The sequence below is a fragment of the Rhea americana genome, unplaced genomic scaffold (genome assembly GCF_003343005.1).
Source record: "Rhea americana isolate MKP2758 unplaced genomic scaffold, rheAme1 scaffold_176, whole genome shotgun sequence".
Taxonomy (NCBI): Eukaryota; Metazoa; Chordata; class Aves; order Rheiformes; family Rheidae; genus Rhea; species Rhea americana.
Window position 1 is genome coordinate 1,475,054 of NW_028185883.1, and position 23,906 is coordinate 1,498,959.

Consider the following 23,906-nt stretch of genomic DNA (forward strand, 5'->3'; position numbering starts at 1 on the left):
AAAAAAAAAAAAAAAAGCATGGAAAATATCAGGGAAAATACAGACTTTGTCAAAAGGTAAACATTTCTTTGTCTTTGAGCAAAACCAGCAAAACCCCAGTTCTGGGGAACGTGCTGGTAAAATGCACCATTTATCAAAACAGGGTCTGTCGTTACAACGCTTCTCTTTCTAGCCTGTTAGCTCCTAAGTTTACAGCCTCTCAGATGGTGTTTATTTTGTGTTCTAATAAATAAGCAACTCTGATGAGACTGTAGACTACTCAGGCGGCAGCTACAGGAATCTTCTAGTACCAGAGTACGAAGTAATCTAAATTGCTGAATTAAGCATAACATAGTTCAGGCAGCTGGACATGCCCAAAGCTGATGCTCCTAAGGAAAGTAAATGCCACTATAATTTGCAGTCGTACAATGCTGCCCTCAAGCTGGTTCTCAATCCATGTATCCATGACTTAGGGTTTTAAACTGCCTGGATTACTCATATATTATAGACATGTAACATGCATAAATAATACTCTCCAAACTTATCAATATTATATCTGATTAATCATACCTAGTGTTTAAATTCCTCTAAATCCTGAACAAGTAACTAGGGCTTACTTGCAAACTGTCACAAAAAAGTTCTCTCTCCCTTTTTCCTTTTGCTGAAGTCTGGTCATTGCAAGACTTTCAGAAAACAAGCTTGAATTTATCTAGTTCAGTGTGTAAATAGCTTTATGCTCATACAAGTTTTGTTTTCATCATATTAATACATGCAAAAACTACTGTCATCATATTTCCCTCATCTGAATGTGGTGAAAGTAAGAATTCCTGAGAAAAAATACTTACATAAATTAATAGAAAACTGGAAATTAAAAGCCAATCACTGCACCAATAATTGCCTATCACCACTTTCCCAGACCATTATGGCTCATCCCACTAGCTTATTAAGGAGTTGGAAAAATCCACAAGAAATGGTAAAGCAAGACCATAGGACACAATTCTTACCCCCATCACCTCGTAGCCTCTACAGATACATTTCAGTGTATCTAAATATGGTTCTAACATTGTTTTTTTATGTTTTGATGCATATATATTGTAGACTGAGATGTGCCATTTCTGCGATGTTATTTTCACAAAATAAACTGGTGAATGTCAAACAGATGCAGGGCATCAAACTGTTCTTAATATGAGTGAGCATAAATTCTGTTGCATTTAAGGAGCAATGCACTTTTGGTTCATCATTGCTGGATTTGCTCCATTATGTTTATAAACACTGTCCTGATACATTTATAGATTTTCATTAAGAAAAGAGTGAACTTCTTCCATATCATCCTTTCTGAAAAAAAAAATACTAAACACAAAAATAACCTAAAACACTCCATACTTTCTATGTAGAAAGATATAAAATACATCTGAAATTGGGTAGGAACAAGCAACATTCCGCRAAGAGCAGTCTGAGTTGTCTAGAGTCCAAGTTCAGAATTCTAGCTAAAACAGGTCATTACCAATATAAAAAAGTCCAAATTCCTTCAACATTAAGTGAGAAACGGTGTGCATCCAAGCTAGCTTTCTAGCATTGCTATTTAAACATATATATGTATTAAAGCAACCAGCAGTTGACCAAAAGATGCTAAATATAGAGAAATTAGTGTCTTTTTGAAATATGATTTTATGATATACTATGAAGTGGAATTTTTTTCAGATCAATTTTATACATTAAGAAATAACCTATTCTCTAGAAAGATGCCTAGGCAGGATCAAGAGTACTAAACCAATTTGTCCACATCTTTCTTGAAGCATGATGCTCAAGAAATAACATTCCAGGTAAGACCTTACCAATGTTAACAAGAATGAAAGAATGACTTTTAGATGCCTTAAGAACAGATGCTTCCCTAACTCCCCCATTCATCTATACTCTATTTATCTCAGTCTATTTCTCCAATTTGTCAAAATCATTGTGAAGTCTAATGCTGTATCTGCAATCCTCCTCAGCATCGTATGTCCATATTTCTACTAGATAGCATTATTTACATTAATCTAGAAGATAAACTATTTGGAATCATGAAAACGTTTCAAAACATCCACACACTAACACAGCAGTGGAGGAGATGGAAGCCACAGATAGTAACAGAAAAAAAAATTGCACTTATTTTCAGCAGTTGGCCCTGCAGTTAGTTTTTCATATTTCCTTGAAATGAAGGCCAAGACACAACGTATTTTAAATCCCATATAACAACAGAACTATTTGCCTTAAGTTTTTCAGAATTTTTAAGTTGGACATTTAATTGCTTACATAAAACATAACAAAATGTAACAGTTCTACTGTTAGTTAAAAAAAACTGAACATGATAAACTAGCAAGTCAGCTTACACTAAATCTACAAAAGAAAGATTCAGTGGACCTATATAAAAAAAACCTCTAAAGAACAAAAATTACATAAACGGTGTGATCCAATTACAAAATAAATACAGTTTTATTCAGTGTTTCCTTTTACTCTGAAAATACTCAAAGAAAATCTTTATTGACCTGATAGTAAGGTTAGCATGTGTAGAACTGAAATTCAGATAATTTTGTAATTCCCTCTTTCTTTAGCTTCTTAAATATTGTTTTCCTAGTCTCAAATGACACATGACATTTCCTGTAAACATAAATGTCTTAGAAGAAACTTAAACTCCCAATCCTGATATCAAAAATATATTACCTCATTGCATTTACTTATTCGCCTGGCCACAATAAGCTGAATCATCCCTCGTTTGTTTCCTTCAGTGGACATGGACCGCCTTAGAGTTTCCATAGCATCTTGATTTGTTTTGCCCAATAACGATTCTCCATTCACCGCTATTAGTTGATCATTCACTCGAAGCCTGCCATCCTGGAAAAGGAAAGATTATGACCAGTTGTACAAAACACTATGAAAGAAGTTTAGTCTGCAGAAAAGAGCAATAAATAAATAAATAAACAAATTAAACTAATCAAACTTACTTAGACCTAATAGTTTTGGCCAAGTGAACAGTGGTATAATAGTTTCTATGCAACCACTTTAGGAAGTGTCTATTCCAATCATTTATAGACTTGCACTTCAAGTCATTATCATAATCTGTTTACACAAAAAGCTTGTTAATTGAACTGTACCAGAGATTGCCCATTTCCTTCCTGAGAATCTTTAAAGGCTGTTCAAATACACACAAATATGAGAATCTATAGAGAAATGCGAATGTTGCCTCTGATCGTAAAATTAGAAAAAGCTAGTTACAGAACAATCTCATTCTTCTTGAATCTACAGTTACTTTCAAAACAGCCTAAATTACAGAAAATAGAGGAAGATAAAGGTGCACAGAGGTTCCTTCTTACCTTAGATGCTGCTCCACCATTAATAATGGACTTGACGAAGATTCCTAAATCTGCATGGTTTTCTTTTGACCGGTTACCTTTGACACTCACGCCAAGTCCAGCTGATCCAGAGTCATTAAGTGGAACTTCAAATGTCAGGAATTCCCTCGTGCCATCAGGTGTAAGAACAAGCTCCTCTTCTTCTGCTTTCTGTTGGGAAGATTAACATGGAATTATAGACTAGTATTTCTCTTTGGGAATTCTCTTCCCTCCACAGTTATTAGCACTAAAAAACAAACAAAAAACCGCTTTCGCTATAATGCCACAATCCTTTCCACAGTAATTATCTAAAGAACCACAGACAAATAGTGTATGTGCAGTCACCTCCATCTGATGCCTAGATTCAGGAATATCTTGTGTTTGTGTCTAAATGCTTCTGTCTAGTAAAATAATTGAAACGTGTCATTACTGAATGTGCCATTAATACCAATTCACATGTATGCTAGCTCAAGGGCCAAAAAGAAAAGGTATATCAGAAATATTTTCTTATTTGCAAACCTGTAGAACCTTTAAAATATAAGCAGCAGCATCTATGGTATCTTTGTGAGCACAGGGAGAAGTAAGCACAAGGAAAATGAATCTGAAAATTACTCATTCACCTCATTTTGTTTGGAACTAGCTGTGTCTGGAAAAACAGAAAATTATACAGCTGAGATCAGCAACAGCACATCTCTCTGCCAATGCCAAGCTCACTATCAGATCCACTTCTGAGTGCCAATTTCCCTGTGATTTCTGACTCTGCCCTTCACCTTTGTCCTCTTACCCACATCTCCAGTTCTTCAGCATACATTCCCTAGCCTTCTCACTCATTTTTAGCGTGGCTGGTTTTGAAAACCTGGAATTACTGTCCCAGCCAAGCCAGCCTCCCTGATRAGCAGCTGCTCAGCGTGACCCTTCCAGGTGAGCACGGCTGGAGCTGGCCCCTGGGGTGCAACGACAGAGCTGTAGGTGCACGTGGTGGCAGCAGGCAYAGGCACAGCACCCAGGAAAGACAGCGGACAGCCCCTGAGGAGCAGCGCTTGTACTGAAGGACTGCGACCAACAGGATGGACATGAAAAGGGAGCGGCATTCCCTCTGAGAGGCAGCTCTCTGCAGCAGGGCCCAGTCTCTAGACTCCAGAAAGACTCATCAGCTTGAATGTGTTGCTTTTTTTCTCACCCATGTGAGGGAAATAGTAAGATGAAGTCCACCAGAATGTGCAACCTAATGTCCAACAGTCAGCAGTTCCTCTCTGGAAGAATTAATCCTGCCAATTCTTTTCATGTTAGCAAATACGTCACCACCCTTACCAATACTGTTCTTGTATCTACTTTCCCCACATCGCCCTCATCTATTCCCAAACCTTGATCCTCCTATTTCTTTCTTACTCCCAGACACTTGGAACAAGGCAAGATGCATCAGAGGTTAACTTGTGTCTGCAAAGCAGTCACTGTTTCTTCTTCTTCACTGTTTCTTAAGACCCGAGGAAATCCAAAGCTTACTGGCTCTTCGGAAATCTAAACACAGACTACTGCTAAGACAGATGTGAAAGCCATGTGGAGTACAGAAAGCTGAGATTATCAATTTGGGCACATGCATGTTAGTTTTTTCACCATTGACTTAGAAACACAATGCGAAAATGTCCTATGGGAAGAAAGTCAGACTCCTGAGAGAACTGGAAGAGCTGAGGGACGAAACCTAGAGCTCTGCTTTTCCCGATAGGTTAAAAGTGTGAACCTTAACGAGTTCACCAGCTGTTCCCCTTGCATTAGACAAGGGGAACTATCTCCACTTGTCTCTAACTATCTTTTAGTTATAACAAAGTGTAATAATTTATCAATTAAATAACAAGTGCCATAGGCTGGCTTATGAGTTTATCCTATTATCCAGATCCAGCTCTTGACCATGCACATCAGCATTATCTCTGCCAGCTGCCAGGACTGGAAAGGTGCACTACAACAGGTGAAAAACATTGGAACAAAATAAGACAAACTATATGCTAATTATGGCAAAATTCTAAACCTAATTTTCCTGTTTGGGTCACAAGAGCAGTATTTACAAGATACATGGATACATATGAGGTGCATCTTCTGTCAGGTGGTTGCAGAACCAGCTGAGACAGAAGCACTTTACCTTTTAGTTTCTATAACACTGATCACTTTCATTTACCTTGATAAGTAATAATAAAAATAGCTTGTGAGCCAAAAGTGAGATAAATCCAACACAGGATATATGAGTAATCTAAAGAAGCACATAAGCTTATTGGATTTATCTTTACTACTGTTACTGTAAATGTACAATTTTCTCCTCCCCCTCAGTATTTTCTAATGTTCTAAAAAATACAGAACTTCAGCCATAGTGATCTCCTTCCTAGTGCAGAGGACTAAACAGCTTCACTGCGTAGTCTGGTGCACCTCTGTACAAAAAAAAACGGGTCAGTTGGAAAGACCATCTCGGTACGCATCCCCAAAGACGTATGTTCTTCTTCCCCAAAGATGTATGCTACTTCTGTTCAGAGAGACCAAAGAGCTGCATAAGCCTCTCAACACTATTCTTAATGTAATTTTTCTGTTTGCTTATTTTCTACATCCTTAAACAAGGAAACAACCTAATACTAATACGGGACTACAGACCCATGAGTGTGGGGGTGAAACTCAAGGCCTAAACATGGAGCAAACTTCCCCTGTATCTAACTGCATAAGAATGAGTAGATCATGCAAGAAGTGAGAAGCAAACACGCTCTGCACAGACAAGGCAATACTGAAGCCATGAGAAAATTACCCAATTCATCCAAAGAAAAATTTAGCATTACTGGTCTGAGGCTAGATTGCTTTAGGGGCTTCATTAGGTATTGATAGCTTTTCTCAACTGAGCCAGCTTGTCCTGCCACCATTTCTACAGCTTGAGACATGAGAAGCCTTCCACCCTCTACGACCTTTGTGTCATCTATCTGTAGCATATGCTTAAATGTAGATTTTAAAAAGAGAGAGCGAGAAAGAGAACAAACGCTTCTTTTTGATATCCACAATTTCTTCTAAGAACACTCAGCAAAAACTGTGACATTCCAAAATACCAAACCATTAAGAGCTAAGGACTCTAGATACTAAAGAAGAGTAACACTTGTGCCACGCCATGGCACAACAAAAGGTCTTAGTATATACACTGTTTTGAAGATACGTTTCATACAAAGCATGGAATAAAATGTATATATACAGTGATCAAGAGAGCTTGCCATCTAACTCCACCCATCAAGAAATCCTGAGATGCACAGCAAGACTTCAGCCTGACGCTTTGAAGCGAAGTTATAAAAAAAATATGTAGTATTAAGACTGACAACATCTATGGTTAGTCAAAGCACTGAACAGTACAGAAACACATGTACAGTGATTCTTCCCACTCAATTAAATACAAACTACTATAAAAAAAGTAAAATTTGCATTAAAATTATACTGAATATTTAGAATCCAAATGCAGCAAACTATATGAACTCCATAAGACAGTCACGTAACACCATAAAAATGCAAAAACCCTAAAACGCAGCATTTAAAATTTTAAACTGAAAACACAATCACTTCCTAATTTCAGTAACTTCCATTTGATCTTAATATATTTGATATAACTCCTTCACTATGTCARTCATCACCTCAACACTATTTTCATGATTAGTTATCTGTGGGAGAAATTTATTGCTTCATATACTTTGACCAACCAGTAATAAACACACAAGTAAGTTTATGTACTTTGAACCCTCAACAAAATTCAACTCCCTTAAGATTTTTCACACACTGTGTCCAAAACAATTAGCAGCAGAACAATATTCTGCTCAGAGTCCGCTGAGGAAAAGGTCATCTGAAATGACTTCAGTTGAATGAATGAAGCTGCTCAAGTATATAATTTGTAATAAAAATTCAATTGGTGATAAAACATGTAGGTGAATTTCTTCAAATTCATACTTAACATCACTTTATACTAAATGACATCTGAGATAAGGTTTTCACTTTTTAAACGCAACATATAGTATAAATTCAAAGATAAACTTCCTGACCGGAGAAAACTTATGGTAGTGTTTAGACATATATGGAGATTAAACAAATCTTAAGATAAACAGAAGCAGAGGATTTTTCTCTGCTACATGCTGTTGGTTTCTGATATAATCGCAAAACCTGATTTAATTTTATAAACAACATTAAAAAATAACATTAAAATGGACCTTGGCACTAACAGTGCAATAAGTCTATCTCATCATGCTAGTAACAGCATCTCTTCTTYATCCTTTTATGTTTTAAATACTATAAAGAAATTTCCTACTTGGGACTTCTTCCCTTTATAAAACCTCATCTGATGAATAAGCAGCGTGAGATGGGTGGAAAAAGAAACCTAACAACATAAAAAATTACTCCCACCTAACGCGGGAGGCAATTTTCAATCAARCCGGGACAAGGTTTCAAAGAGGCTTGCTGCAGCTACAAATCTGGCTGCATTCTCTACAGACAAGTTCATTCTCTGCGCAAGCTTAGGCATGCTGTCTTCTCAGCAGCTATTAAGTCATGCAAACTTGTCTGCAGTTACCTTATGATTATGGAGAAAGAAAAGAAATAAATTAATCATGGGAGTCTCTAAGCAAAAATCCAGTTCACTGCTGATTTCCTTCATAGAGGCAAACAATAAAGCTCTGCATCCTCACACTTAAAGGGCAACCTGYATTTCTAAGTGATGTACACAACACAAATGAAAACATTTAAATAGCTGTTGTGTACTCACATACATGTATGTACATATATACACACACATCTTTCTTTTATAATGATGATATTCATGAGATAAATTGTATAACTATGGCATAAATCCTAAYTAGTACCTCTGATGACCCCACCTACATTTTAACTGCTCCCAAATCATGTGTGTCAGGTCTCCTAATACTACAGACATAAGGTTCCTAGCCTCCATTTAATTATTATTTTGTTAACCTATCAATGTTTTGCCTCAGAAACAGGTGTTCGCTTTCAAATTTGTCTGGATCGAAAATCTGAGAGTTCTTGAAAGTTAGTTTGAAGTCCCATGGAAGTAAGAGCCCATCAGGTCTAAGAAATGTAGACTGTRTAAGTGAAAGGAATGGAATATGCAAAAGCACAGATTTAGTCACTTAATCCCAAAAATGGGGAATCCTAATTTACAATCACAGCATTTTCCAGGATATTTTCAACCTTTACAGGATTTTAATGCAGCATTCATTATTTTCTTCTCTACCCCAAGGCACCCATGGTACCAGGAAATCATAACTCTTTTTCATCAGGAAACCAATAAAATATATCTGAATACTATTACAATATAATAAAAGCTTTATTTTGAAACAAGTAATACATACAAGGGAAAGGGGCTTTTAATTAGGTATTGGGCAAAGACATTCTACACATCAGAGACAATCCAGATTGTTTTGTTCTTCAAGTTAGGTAGGTGACATTGAGGTCATGTCGGGTAGCCTTCTAAACTAAAGTACACCTAAACACGATGACACTCGCTTTTATCATATGTTAGCATGTATACACATGTATAACGTGTAAATCAAGCAGCTTGAAGGAACCAAGGCAACAGCTTCTCTTGGTCAACAATGGTTTCATGGCAGGGTGGTGGTGGTGGTGGTGGTAGTGGTGGTGGTGGTGGTAGTTAGTACTTGAAAAATGTAGACGTTATTACTGATGGAGGCACTGAAAACAAAGCATTGTAGGTGGCCTATAACACACCTCTCTAACCTGAGAGCCTCTCAGCTGAGGCCTCTTCTGAGATGGAATAACTGAAAGCTCGTGTATCCTGCCGTATACAGGATAGAATGAAATTMATAATTTAATTATGAATTAAAGATAAATATAGTAACAGCAGCTCATTCAGACTTAAAACTGGACCGCCGGCAGAGCAAAGTCTGCCTACTGACCTAATGGGGACACACACATTCCATCTGAGCTTCCTCCTGAAACTCTGCAAGGCCTGTTATCTCTTTTTAAAATATTTTTAATCAATCACATTTTGAATTATAGATTATAAAGGCCTAAAGTGTCTACTTACCTTGTTATAAAATGATATAAAGCTTAAGTCAACTAAACAACTGAAACTCTTATGCTTATTTTCTTTTTCTAACTCTTCCTAAGTTAAGTATTTTAATATCTCCCATATGTTAGATAAACACTAATGAATCTTATTTGCACGTATACACTGAGACTCATTATATTCATATCAGCCAAGTTAATATGTCGCATCTGGCAAAGACTGCATTTTTGTTCAAATCAAACAGCAGCTGCTAAATACCAAAAACTACACTTGAATTCTGAGATTTTATGGGAAATGTGGGTCTGCTTTAATTTTAATCCCACCAAGGAAAAGTTATTTGCATATTATACATGGATTAACTTTGGAACGTATTTATATGCTGAAATGCTAGTTCATGGAACACCGCAGAACTGCCCTGCTTTATTTCCAGTTATGTCCATTTTGAGGAGTTAATGTAATATATAAAGTACATAATCCATATTCAGAAATGTCTTCAATTTAATKTTTTTGATGGATAAAAAAATCTTTAGGAAATAATATTTTCCAAAGAAAAAAAATTCTAGCATATGATCTTCATTTAGTATGAAAATCAAAAGCTTTGCAAAAGCCCAAGTTTAAGTATTTCCACATGCTTGTTATTTATCTATACAGGAATGCCATTGCTTGTCTACATTAACATTATTCTTCCTAATACTAACATTATGATCTCAGGTGCTATAGATACTGTTTTAATCTGTTAAAATTCTCTGTTTAAACTTAACTAATCAGCCCACTGAAATGTTTTATTATATATTTTAGAATTTCATACAGTGTATAGTCAGTTGCAGTTACCATAATGACTATAATTTATTAAAGCTAACATATCCTATTCCACGCTGTTGTTTGAACTCAGACTTTGAGTTCCTACTGTACGTTCCGACATAAATATGCAATTGTAATGCTAACCTAATTTCTTTAGAGATGGGTAAAGATATAAAAACCTAGGAATTAAATTCACAGCAGGTGTTGGCTCTACCAAATAAGTCTATAAATCTATATCTTTCTGAACTGTCCCTTGTTCAAGCAAACCTCCTTGTTCAAGGAAAACTTCAATACCCATCACGCTAACGACAGCTCCCTAAAAATCTTTATATTTCTTCTCTCATTGGCCCAGTGGCTGAAGACTAAAGAAACAAATACAGGGTGTTTSGGAAGTGTGAGCCAGAATAGCAAAGCTGCTAGAGAAATAACGCCTTTGTAAAAGTCCATGACAAGAAACACACTCCAAATGAGGTGATACATGTTTTGGACTCTGGGAGTGACCTATGTTTTATTCCGCTACAGACTTTCAGGCAACCAAGGCAAACCAGTTCATCTCACTATTTTTTCTGGATTTAACAGCACAAAAGAATTAACACCAAGGGTCTAGAGCCAATAGTGCAGAAAACAAGCTTTGCACACAACAAATGCATTTTCAGAGGTTTAAATAAAGATTTTAAGCAAACAACGTGAACTCTGAGCTCTGAACGTGAACTTGTATTAGGCCAAGTGTTTGAAAGAAGGTGATGATCCTATTGCCTGTGCCAGCAGTGACCAACCACAGGACTTGGGGGCCCCTTTTAATCTCACATCCTTTATCTGTTGTTTGAATTTAAGGCTCTTACCTTACACAGTCAACTCTTCATTATCCAAAAAAAGTGAGGCTGGTGTGTAGGAAGTAGAATAAGAGATGTCCACACCAGTCTGGCTTCTGAATGACTCTGCAGAGGTGTCACTGAGGCAAGTCTGACTCAGAACCCCACGGAGGGACACTGAAACCAGCTCCCATGAAACTAGGGACTGCCCAGCAAGCACCACCAGAGCAAGCGCTGCAAAAACAGCTAAATCTGCCCCACGGCTCGCTYGGAGCAGCGTGCGGCACTGACTCAGCCCCACGTCATGGGTCGTGGCACAGGCGCACTGCGGYCCGGGTCAACCCCCTGCAGGCAACAGTCAAGACTATCGGCCCATGGGGCAGTCACAAGCACAGTGTCACACGCAGTGCTTTTGTGAATCACCCCCAAACACTGCAGGAAATTTGAGCTACTCAAAGAGGATTTAAAAACAGAGTCACTCAACTCCTGTATTAATTATTCACTACGGATTATTGTCTCAGCTCTGCTCATTAATGCCCTAGAACAAGCTTTTCAATAATACAATACCTCTGCTGGTAAAAGACTCTAAAAAGAACAGCATCCTGCAGAAGATTACATAGTCTCTTATTCTTTATTTCTTTTTGCCAGTGATTTGTTTTTTGTATCATAACCATATTAAAAACATAATCTGAAAACACTCAAAATGGCACTGAAAAGGCTGTGGAAACACTGTCATTGCTCTCATGTCCCATAATATTAGAGGATAAAAGGAGGAAAAATAATCAGAAGGAATCATTCGCAGTACTCCCAAACATCACGGAGGAAATAACAGCATCAGCTCCATCATMAGCCAAAGCTCTGCTCGTGTGGTAAACTTTCTGCTCTAAATGATATCAGCACTGCTTTTGGTGGACACTTACGGGCTGGTATTAGTCAAGGTACCACCTCAGCTCGGTCTGTAGGCATCTGGATCACCTACGTTAGCAATGGAAGTAGGCAAAACTCTAAACTGTTTTTCAAAGAARGTTCCTTGTGAAAACGTGGCGTATCAACTGAATGATACAGAATGCCTGTATCAGTAGAATTTGCATGACATTACCTAAATATGAAGTCACGATAACCTATACTTACAGCCTTTGAAAAATAGCTATGAATACATATCCAGTGACAACATATTTTRGAATAATGCAAACAGTTTTCCATTAGAAGAGAAAAAGCCATCCCCCTATGAACACAACTACCATCTTAAAATATATCACTAAAAGGATTATAATTTTATAATTAAAAAAGAAGAAAAAGCTGAACTCTGCTAGTGTTTTTTTCCAAACTARATTCCAAGAATTTTCTGTCCATTAATCAAAACAAATTAAGTCTTTCTAGATATTTGGTAATAGATCTCTCATCTTTACAGTGYATAAAAACATTTGCGTACAACAGTGTACAAAATAATTATGCATTAATTCTTACAAAATGCCTCTGAATAAGGCAAAATTATCACCCTACACTAAGAGTTGGTGAATTCTTGCATAAAAAAGTATAGCTGATTTACTCAAAATAATGCAAAAAAATCGAGGACAATTGAACTCAAAAGCGCTGACAGCTTTAGCAGGTATTATCCTTGGGTTCTGATAAGAGATGGTAATTAAAATGAGATTCAAATAATAAAAGTATGAGTCGCACAAGTTCAGAGGAAAATGAAAAGTCACTGGATGTCTTCATTGTAACCCATTTACAATAAGGACTGCTATACATTCTTAAACTGGTCCAACWCTCCAATCATTCTTGTTACGCTACTGTTACAAATACTGCACTCACTAAAATTCATACCATCTTGCTCGCTTACAGCAATTTGACAGAAGAACAAATGGGAACAGAAAACTGAAGTTTTCCCACSCTGCAGAGTAACATTCATGAAATGGAGCCCTGAATTCTAGCTTTTAATGTCTTTTYACCAATAGGAACACTCCCTAGAAAATACTTACATATACTTGTGTGTGCGTGCGGGTGTATGCATGTCTGTATGTGTGTGTATACACACATACATGTGATGATTATTATTTTTCTAGTCCTATGCTTACACGCAAGTAAATTTGCTGGTTTGGATTCTGAAATAAACAGTGAAAGACAATTGCAAAAGCAAAATATTACTGAAACACTATCGACTTTGAAAGAGTATGGGGAAAAATTAATTGACAGATGTTTTACATAGCAWAAACAGTTCATTTCAATGCTCCATAACAAGATTAAGATAATTATGCTTAGAAACAGAAATGTAATAATGATAAATTACTAATTTTCATATTACAGTCAATCTTCTACATTTCAAATAATCACCATGTTCAGAAATAGGTGCTTCTGTTCCATTTTATCATCAGCCATATAAACTGTACAACGTAGTGGCTGGATGAAACAAAGCTTTCAAAAGAGATACAGGAGACTTACATGCATCAGGAATAAACTGATTGTTCCACTCATCAGCAAAATAGCAGGTAAAAACATCAGTACTGTTTTCACTAGGGCACAGTTATTGGATAGAGATGAAGATGCATTAGCAATTTGCATTCTTTATGGATTACTAGAGAGCTTAAATTCTGCAAGGTTAGCATGTTAAGAAAACTCCTCATTTATGGAAGTTCATGAATGAGAAAATGAGAATCTGTATTCTGCGAAAGTGTGCAAAATTTAAATACAGAATCATATCCTTTCCTGGATAGGTATTAGGAAAGAAYTCTGTCTCACAAATTCAGACCACAGATAAATTGAAGAAAAAATAATTTTCATTGTTTTCTTTTATTTAAATGTACGAAGGTTGTGAATGCATTCAAGTGCCATACTTGTGTCTATTATTTGAAACAAATAGTTTCATGAGTGTAAACCCTGAATGTTAACAATGAATTCATAAATGAGAGCTTGTGTTTTTAGGTTCTACATATAAATTTATTTCAAGCTTCTGATTTTCAGGATTTTTTTTTCTTTTTTAGTTTCAAATTTGTTTTTTTCTATTTCCTCAAAAAGACAATGTAAAACTACAGCCATTTTGCATTTAAATTAAAAACAGACTAACAGATTTTTGTACTTAACCTTTCTCTCATTTCTCTAGCTCCTGAAAATTCACTGCTTTCATTGCTTTTTCTTGCTTTGTTTTCTGCTATCAAGTCTTTGACACTTGGAGACTAAAAACTCACAACTAACAGCATGAAGATCAGAGCAGACACAGAAATAGAAATTGCAAGATTAGAAATCTCAAAGACTGAAAAGTAGAGGAAGAATAAACAGGGACTGAGACAGAACCAAGGAGAATAAGGGAAAGCAAYGAAAAATACTTCTAAAAACAAGCCAAAAAAACCCGCAAGTGTGTGACTGTATTATTAATCCGCTGCTAAGAAAAATTAGTTCTGTAGAACTGCAGTATAACACTTATCCAAAGTAAAGAAGATTGGAAGAACAGAGGTAAGTGCAAAATCATTGTGGCTTATAAATTCCCACTGACATCTTTCAGATTTAGTCCATTTTTTTTACCACTTAGGAGTAGGTACATTTAAAGAGACCTATTACTCCTACTATCGATCACTGTTGCTTTGAGCTTTCAAATAAATAAATCTAAAAAACTATACTGAATGAAAAAAACAGTGCATTATGCAAAACTTTGATCAACATTCTAGTTTTATTCCTGCACTACCCAAGGATGTCTCCACAGGCTTCCCAATTCACTTCCTTATTTTTAAGGCTTGCTTGCTGTCTGGCTGGTTCAAGCACAGCTTTTCAGAAATACCKTACCAGTCACACACTCCCTGTCCCTTTAGCTTAACCCCTGGTTAACAAACAAGTTATRGGTCACATCTAAAAAGAACAAAGGAGAGATCCTCATTTCTTTTTGGATTTTTCTTAGATGAAGTCAGGGGGTGGGTCCAAAAAGAGGTAGAGAAAGGATTTCTCTATGGACTTTGTTACAAAGTCATTAACTTTGCAGCAGGAGAGTGAATGCTTTATATAAATACCCCTCAAGGCAACCAGCCTAATCTTAGTGAGGCTTTGGGGCAGAACTTCAACTTATCTCCAAAAAMCAGGACACTTTGGTATGACCGTGCCCACCAATTATTTTTGATTGTGTTCAGTTACAGGCGGAAATGCTGTCCTGGGCTTTGATCTTTGGTCTCCCCACATATCAGCAGTGCTTAGTAAGAGAACATGAAGATAAAAACATGCAAGCACTGAAGAATTGTGTTTAAAAAGATATCGTGAGGCACGTTTGAAACAATGATACACCTACAAGGATGCAGAACTCTTAGGCAGATGATTTTCAGACAAGAAGCTGTACGAGGACACAAAGATGGAAGGACAAAAGTGAATATTGCTACCTCTTACCCCAAYTCCAGTTTTAGCAGTTGCATTCCACCCTCTGAAACATTAACAGAGTCAGGCAACGTGCTCTGCAAGCGTCATGCAAGGTGACTCTTAAAACATCTCTTTAGCTAGTCTTCCTTGTATTTTTACCTCAAATACTTTCTCACCATTGCTAGAAAGGCATTCTGAGTCATCTAGAATAGTATTTTTTTCTGTTTTTCAGAAGCTTTTTAAATTAATTTCAAATCACAGCACGATTCTGCTTAATTTCTACATAATCTAATTAATTATTTAACTTTGAAATAGTTATGCAACTGAAGGGATCTTCTTGTATATTTTTAACTAAGAGTACATATATAAGGTGATATGTTATTCTAATATCCTCTGTTGATATCTCATAAAATAAATCTTGTATTTTTGTAAACTTATATTAGTATTACCTGTATTAAGACCGGCCCTGTCCCAATGAATTAAGTGAGTTATATAAACCTCAATACACCGACTCATCACATACAAACCTGCTACAATCTGCAAAGGGTTAAACTTGATACTACCTCTCCATAGTTTCTAAAAATAACTAACAACAGACAATGGTTTGCTATGAGGATGCAATGGTAGATTTAACCCCAAACTGCCTAACTTTTGTGTGTTTGTATCTCAGGTTTCACTCATATAATCATGGTTTAAACAATTAGCTTCAAAAAGTACCACAAACTAAGAGTCTACCGTTATCTTTCCAACTTTTAGCCTTTAATTATGTATAAAAGATGTAATTTCAAATACCATTTGAACAAACATATATTTGAATTTTACGTAATATTCTAAACGTATTTGAAATTACATAAAACATACATTTAAAGTGTAAAGCTAGAGAGAGCCATCTACAGTATATAATGCGAATGGAGGATCTGTGAGATTTTGATGGAGAAGTGCCATATCATTTTAAAACATTTGGGAGTCTTCCAGTATGGAAAAGACAAAGCTCTTACCGTTTCCTTTGGAATTTGTGACTGGCTTTGTTCTGCATTCTAAAGGAAGTAAAAAGAATAAATAAGAACACGGCTACATACGACATACACTATCTATTAGCGGGGGATTACAGAGTGCTCTAATTCTGATGTGAAGGGGCAACAGAAGAATGAAGGGAGCTAGTTACACTCCCTGATCTAAACCTCTCTAAATTAGCACTAAATGAGAGGTGAACAAAGATAATCTCCAGCAATCTTAGACCAGAGCACCTGACTTATCTCGTTACAAGGGTGGTGGCTATCTGACCAAGGAAGGACCAAAACTGCTTACACCATTTTCTAGCTGGTGGAAAGATCTTGTTCATRGATGTTCTCCTCTGGCCTTTCCCTTTTGCTTTGAAGTATTCAAAGAATGATCTCAGCAGTCCAGGTGAACCTTCCCAAATATTTTAAACAAGTACTTATCTTCAAAAAAAACCCCATTCTCATTTTAGGGATTCCCCTTCTGAGTTTGTTTGGATGAACCAGAAGAACCAAAACCTGATGTCCCAGGACAGGGGGATGCTTTCAGGCTGTCACAGCTAGGACTCTCTTGTACCCTGCATTCCTCAGTTGTGTCTCAAGGAACATAAGGATATCCCTGGAAAACCTTTCTGTGTCCCCTGTGTCTGAAGACATGTGAGGATCAATTGTTCTTCCAAGCTCAGGTCAACCCATATTAAATCCCCTTTGGACACCCAGGAGCCACCCTGCTGCTAGTCGGATGACCACTTTGGGGCTAAGTCAGCAATTTCTTCCCCTTCCACTAGGCCAAAATTAGAACCCAGAGTTTATTGAACTTTTTCTGCTATGGGCTGTTTTGCAGCAGATTACAATTAAGCACAGAAGTGTCGTGCTAAAGCAGTAACACAAACATCTAGTTAGCTTTAATCTAAAGCCAAGTACCAGTAAAAGATGAAGAAGTCAACTGCCAGGAACATATAAAAGACCTACATGTAAAATCGGACATATTAACTTATATGCAAAAGGAGACACTAAATCTATAAGCACATTTCTGTTTGGTGATATTGTGAAATTAGCTCAAAAGCTAAAAATTTGAGTCAACCCTTTTAGTGGATTCACATAGTCACTATCAGGTTCTATGAAAATCCAGAATAAACAGTAAGTTATGCTTGAAAATCCATGTGAGTGATTCTCATTCCTTTCATAAAGGAGACAGGGAAGGATTTTTAAGAAACAATTCACTCCTCATACTGATGAGGACAAACCCCAATGCATTAACTTTTTGGCATAAGGTAACACTGGAAGCAATAAAATGCCTGGTATTCTGGAGAAGCATAATCATTCCTGCAGAGCTCTCTTGTTAGAGTTGAATCCTGCCAATTATTTTACTCCCTGTGTCCACACTTTTTTCACTTTTACCATGACCTGTAGCATAGAAGCTGCTGCACTGAATTTTGATTCTTTCTTGCACACACTCTAACCTGACAACACGAACTACAAAGACCCCATACCAACCCAAATGGGCTCAGGTTAACATTCCCTTAAGTTTTGTCTACAACTACACACTTTCATAGATCCTTTCCAGATGATAATGTCAACATACATCAAAGACAGTAAACTTCACAACTTCCCTGAACGTTTATCATCTTCATTTTAGTTATGAAGAAAACCAAGGATAAATAAYTTTTCCAAAGTCATTCAGCAAGCCGTAACCCAAAACATAAAATCTAAACATCTCTGTTATGGGGATTACTAACTACACAAATGTGGGCAAATGTAAATGGTCTTAATACTGAATGCTCCTCTGATGGGAATATGAAGTCCTGCACTTTACCAAGTGAATAATATCAGATAGGATTATTATATGGATATGGTTTCTGAGACACAGAATATTTAAGCATTCAAATATAGAAAATATGACAGACATAGGGGAAGGAAGCAAAGCCAAATTGTTACTAAGTGGCCAGAGAAAGTTTGTACAAAGTTGTGACAAAATTGTACTGACAGGATTGCRGAGCATTTCCCTCCCTCCTCCAATCTGTTTTTTAAACATAAAACTAATTAAAGACAATGAAAGGAACTAGCTGAAGAGACAGGGTTTTTTTGGATTATTTCTTAGCAGAGAAGAAAGAACAGCCCTTGCATTGGGTTTCAGTTCAACAGTTTCCCCAGCACTTCTGCTCCTGCTCTTTGACAGCTGTCAGCAGAGCAGCCCTAGCATTTCCTTACGTCAAAATGCAAACAGACCCTTATGCAACAGAGGATCATCACACACGTAGACTGTCAGATCCTCACAAAGTAATTGTTCAGCTGGAGCTATAGCAATTTACAGCAGTTCAGATCTGGCCCTTGGATTGCACAGTGGAGAGCCCTCCTACCACCTGACACAGACAAGATGAGAGCCAGCTTCCCTATACTCATGTTTGCCAAAACGACTGAGAGAGTATCACCTGAGCAGCAGCAGGRAGGCTACTGAGGTTAAACTCATTTAAAGGGGTTGATTTGCTACTCTTTTCTAAAATTAAATCCAGTATTATTACAGTGAAATCTATTCTGGATTCATGTCATATCAYTGTTCAGAAGATATTAGTACAAAATACTGTATAAATTCTGCATTTTAACTTCCTCATATTAATGTAGAAATAATATACACAAAATTAAGACATTTTCTTACTTCTAAGTTTATTTAGAAAACTTAAAAAGCATTTTCATTCACCTTTATGTAAGATAYCAATACTGTGAAAATTACATCATAGGAACTTATAAACAGATTGCTTTCACAGTTCCAGCCTTAAGATAAGGCATAATATGACTTCAAATTGTTCATTTCTCTTCATTTGATGACAACTTTCACTTAAATGTATCAATACTTGAAGTCATGTTCCAAGAGCATTAAGCTAAACGTGCAGTTCATTCGCAGCACTCCCTGTCACTTAGACTTAAAAGGTTTAATTGCAGTTATGAAAAATAAAAGCTAATGTTAACTATCTTGAAATATTCAAACAAAAAATCATTCTTTTTGCAYTCAAAATAACATGAATCCAAAAGAAAAACGAAGCAATCTATTCATCACACTGTCACTTATATTTGTCTATCTTCTCACAATAATGCAGCCAAATAATTTATTTTAGAGCTATATATAGCTAWGATAATACAAATAATAAATAACTCCAGCAGTTTAATGGAATACAGAACAAAGTAAGACTGCTACATTCACAGTCTACCTTTTCATAACAGAAATTATCTTGAATAATTATCAGGGAAATATCTGTATACACTAGGCAAGCGGAACGGGTACAGTATGAAACATCATTTTTTTCCATTTCATGTAAATTCCTCAGAAACATTCTCTGAATTATCCTGCTAAATTAATAACTGCAGGGTTTCCATTCCATAGAGAGATTGCATTTATATTCAAACAAGAACTATTATTTCTTGTATATTCCACTTTGTCATAGTAAGTTATTCACATATCCTATTTTGGCATAAGAGTAAAAGCTCTAAAACATTTTGGTGAGCAGGTAGTGGGACAAATGGCAAGCTTACAAATATAGATTTGTCCATGTGAAAGATATGAAATAATCTACATGTCTGCATGTATTCAAAGTCCATCAAATATCTTCTTCTATAATAAGCTTTTTCACTCAAAATAAATTCAGACTTATTTTAAAACTCTCTCTCATATATTTTTAACAAATATTTAATTCTTTACCAAATCTCAAAGAGAATAAAAAGCATTCACGTAGAATGTTCTAAATAAAGCAAAATAGCAATTTGTTTTCTCATATTCAGTTCTGGCCATGCACATTTACTAGCAGGTGACAAGATCAAATCATTTGCTCACAACCACCTAAATCTCTTAGCTGCTCTCTACTTTACGCACCAGTTCCCTTGGATGGAATGTTTCTTCCTGTCGAAAAATCAGGAGGCTGACGGTCCCTCCCATCTTGGTGCTTCTGAGCAAGGACACAACTTCCTCYTGAGTTTTTCCTGTTAAATCAACTCCATTTACCTGTGCCAAAGGAAATATTAGAAATTGCTAAGTTTCTAAAATGGGAAAAAATATTAGAAACTCATATGGGGAATTCATGTGAATCATAGAGGACTATATTAAAAAGAAAAGCTCATTGAAGCAAATTGCTCATTGGCTGAGTATAGCTTCTGTTTAATAGAATTTGTAGCTTAATGTGAATCTCTGGTCTGAATTAAACTAAAACCTTAGTTTTATGATGTTCAGAAACAGAAAAATAGACCTTTGCCTTGAAACTTTTCACAAATCTGAATAATAATAGTTGCTAAAGAAYAGCCAAAAAACCTAAGCTGTTTTGTTGAACAAGGTCATTCGATTTGCTGTATTTTACTGCTGTTTTCTCTCTATTCACACATACACTCATTTATTTATTTGTGTTTTCTTATTTTGCTATTTCCTCTTCCAATCTCCTCTCCRGCTTTCCTCATACTTTCTTGTTCCTGCCCTCCATCAGCAGTACTCTATTTGGTCACACTCCTCTTTTTTACCCTCATCACAAACCAGCACATTCCTTACATGTGAGTACAAATAAGAAGCAAGACCACAACATTTCTCTCCCTTTCAGCAGCAACAGTAGACTCCAGGGTATACTGCAAATCAAACTAATTCCATCTATCAATGTTTTTACAAGAATTTCTGCATGAAAATCACATGTGAACCAAAACTAGTCCTGTTTCCACATGCCTTGCTTTTATACCTATCTGGCAAATATATTCTGTACTATAAATTATGTCAAAAGTATGTATCAATTTTTTCTCAAAAAAAAACCCAACAACAACAAAAAAAAAAAGAATTGAGGCAGTTACTCTTTATTTTGCCTTTAATCAGTGAACCAAGCCCCTGGCTCCAACATGCACCACCTTTCAGCACGTGCATGGGAATACACACAGGTGAGCTGCTCACTGTCTGAGCTAGCTTGAGTAAGGGAGAAGAGGAAGCAAGACACAGCAGTCTGCAGCTTGTCTGTTCAGAAATGTTCAGGAAATTTAAAGCAGACCGAGTAATGATGCCACGCAAGGAAACACGATCATGCGTTGCTTAAAAGAAGCTATCAAACTATCAGCTTCTCCTTCCCCCCAGTACGAGATCACAGCTCACACAGTGGAGATGCTGTAACTGTCGTCTTAAATGCTCATCAGTCCCCTTCTGCCCAGCTCATCTGGTTACTTTGAATTACTCTCAGCAATGACAGCAATTACAGAAGTCTATTCTGCCACAACGATTCAAATTGACTGTGCCAATTTTGCACTAACATGGAGTTAGGGCATTGAACAGGAATCAGCAAATCTCAGCTGYAGCTCCAGCATCATTTGGCTTTGGGGCAGTAGGGAAGAGCTATGGGTGGTAACCTCTCGATTACCCATGGAGAGCTGCAGGAGGGTTTCTGCTCTACTCCCCTCAGAGAAAATTTAACTCCCATAAGGATGCCCTCCTTTCAGAAGCGAAGTGGCCTTGATTCTCAGTAGCACTCTCATCCTCTTATGTCATGCCAAATTAATTCACTAAACCATTTCAGAGTATTGTTTTTTGTACTTGGCAACACCTCAAGTCATTTTTGGTCTGTCACTCTGTGCTGACTTAATGTCACTTATTAGGTAACAATTACTCTGCTTCAACTTATTCCTCAACAGTGATGCAAGAATATGGCAGAAAGTCACATAAGGATATTTAAACTCATTTTTTTCATATGTCTGAGTCTTGTTCTTTAAATAGCTACTTTTTGCAAATGCACAGCCCTTAATCTGTTACCCCAAGAGAAAAAAGGAAAAAAAAAAAAAAAAGAAAGAGGGAAACATTTTCCTATAATATAAACTATTAAAAGTTTTTTTACAAGTGAACTAGTTTATGGGTTTATACCAAAATACAGAGAAACAACATGTAAGGCTTCATCACCTCAATTAATCGGTCTCCAGCTTTTAGTCTCCCATCTTGAATAGCTGCACCTCTTGGAAGGATGTTTTTCACATAAATTGGAGCAGAGCCACCAATTGGAACRTCTCTTGAAGTAATGCTAAATCCCAAGCCCTCTGTACCTGCACAAGAATGTAGAATATTACTTGTTAGAAGGCACATTTTGTATTATATATTAATTTTATCCAGCAGAATGTATGTTCATCTTATTGATAAAATCTATATAAAAGAGGTAAGTTGGCAAATCAGATGTACATATATACATACACACCTATGTATACAAATATACACATGCACACACACACATATATATATGTATATACACAGACACACACACRTATATATAGGAAGAATATATCCAAAGCACGGATTCTTGGCACAGGTGGCTTAGCAGGCCTTCACTGTAACTTGCAGCTCTGACAATTTCCAAGTCACTGCCATATTTCCAACTTTCTATTTTAAATAAGTTGAATGACAAGGAATCAGAACAAAGCATATCTGATATCCTATCACYGCCTTCCCCCTTGTCAATCTGGATATTGTCAATAATCCTCTTTTTCTCTTTTGTGACTCTCTTAGCAACTTCAGTAAGCTGATGCTGCTGGCCATGAGGTTTTGTCAGCTCACTTCTGGCCACTGGCAGGTGATGGATAAAACTGTGGTTCAGTGGTCTCATTTCTTCTGCTCCAAGAGACCTCAGACAGCTTTCTGCTCACAGCTCCTCTGCCCTGCGGGCTCTCTTGTCGCGGCTCTCACCGGCTTACACCCCATCTTCCACCACAGGTGGCATACACAAGGCTGCTTTGGCAGGTTGCCAAGCCAGGCTGGCACCCTTATACTCAGTTTTTGAATTCTGCTGTGCATTCAGGTGATTACACTTAGCTAAGACTGACTGAAGGGAAAAAAAAAAAAAAAAAAAAACCTTTAAGATGACCTGGAGAAATATAGAGAGGTCCAGCCAGCAAGGCAAATGAGGCTTACTTATATTTCTGAGAAATTATACTCGCTATCGGTTACTGAAGTGTACTGTATTTCAGCACTCTACCAGGTCTGGGATTCACAGGCAGAAAGGACAAAGGGAAATCTTTCATACCATGCTAAAAGCTCATTCATGACCTCTTTGATGCAACCTATCCAGCATTACCTGCAGCCTTTGAAACTCTCTATTGAAGTTCCCAACCCTGTACACTCTGTAAGACCACTCTGGACCACTTATCTAGCATGAAATGCAGAGAGCTGTTAAACGGCGCGTGTGCCCGACAGCGAACGTCAGCATCCACAGCTTCGATTTGCAGCGTCTCGCAGCRACTGTCAAGAGATGCCTACAATTCACTAGCTAGATATACACGGACCCAACCTAGACTTAATCTGACTTATTTGGGTGACCTTTAGTTAGGATTCAGTGATATAAATTTCAAGTCAAGTTACTGCCATGAGCATAGCTATGGTCCCAGAAAGTTGCACAACTTATCCCTTTGCATAACATCTCAGGGACAGGCAGCAGCAGAGCTTTTATTCAACAGTACTTAGCTTTGAATCTCTGGGAACTGAACGTGTCCTGTGTGAAAGATATACAACTAGAGAATTACTGAAGCTTAAAGCCTGAGTTAATTCATGTCTTATAATCTGTTCCCTATGTTCATTTGC

At 36.9% G+C, this 23,906-nt stretch overlaps 1 protein-coding gene across 1 annotated transcript in view; it reads right to left on the reverse strand.

Annotated features, from left to right (window-relative positions):
* PARD3 (par-3 family cell polarity regulator) overlaps positions 1 to 23,906 on the reverse strand; it is a 424,369-nt gene that overhangs the window by 180,902 nt on the left and 219,561 nt on the right. The window contains exons 10-14 of the mRNA XM_085301416.1: positions 22,242 to 22,381; positions 20,202 to 20,330; positions 16,337 to 16,375; positions 3,330 to 3,518; positions 2,680 to 2,850 (exon numbers count right to left, since the gene is read on the reverse strand). Coding sequence (XP_085157542.1) covers positions 2,680 to 2,850; positions 3,330 to 3,518; positions 16,337 to 16,375; positions 20,202 to 20,330; positions 22,242 to 22,381 — 668 coding nt within the window. The remainder of the gene's footprint in view (positions 1 to 2,679; positions 2,851 to 3,329; positions 3,519 to 16,336; positions 16,376 to 20,201; positions 20,331 to 22,241; positions 22,382 to 23,906) is intronic.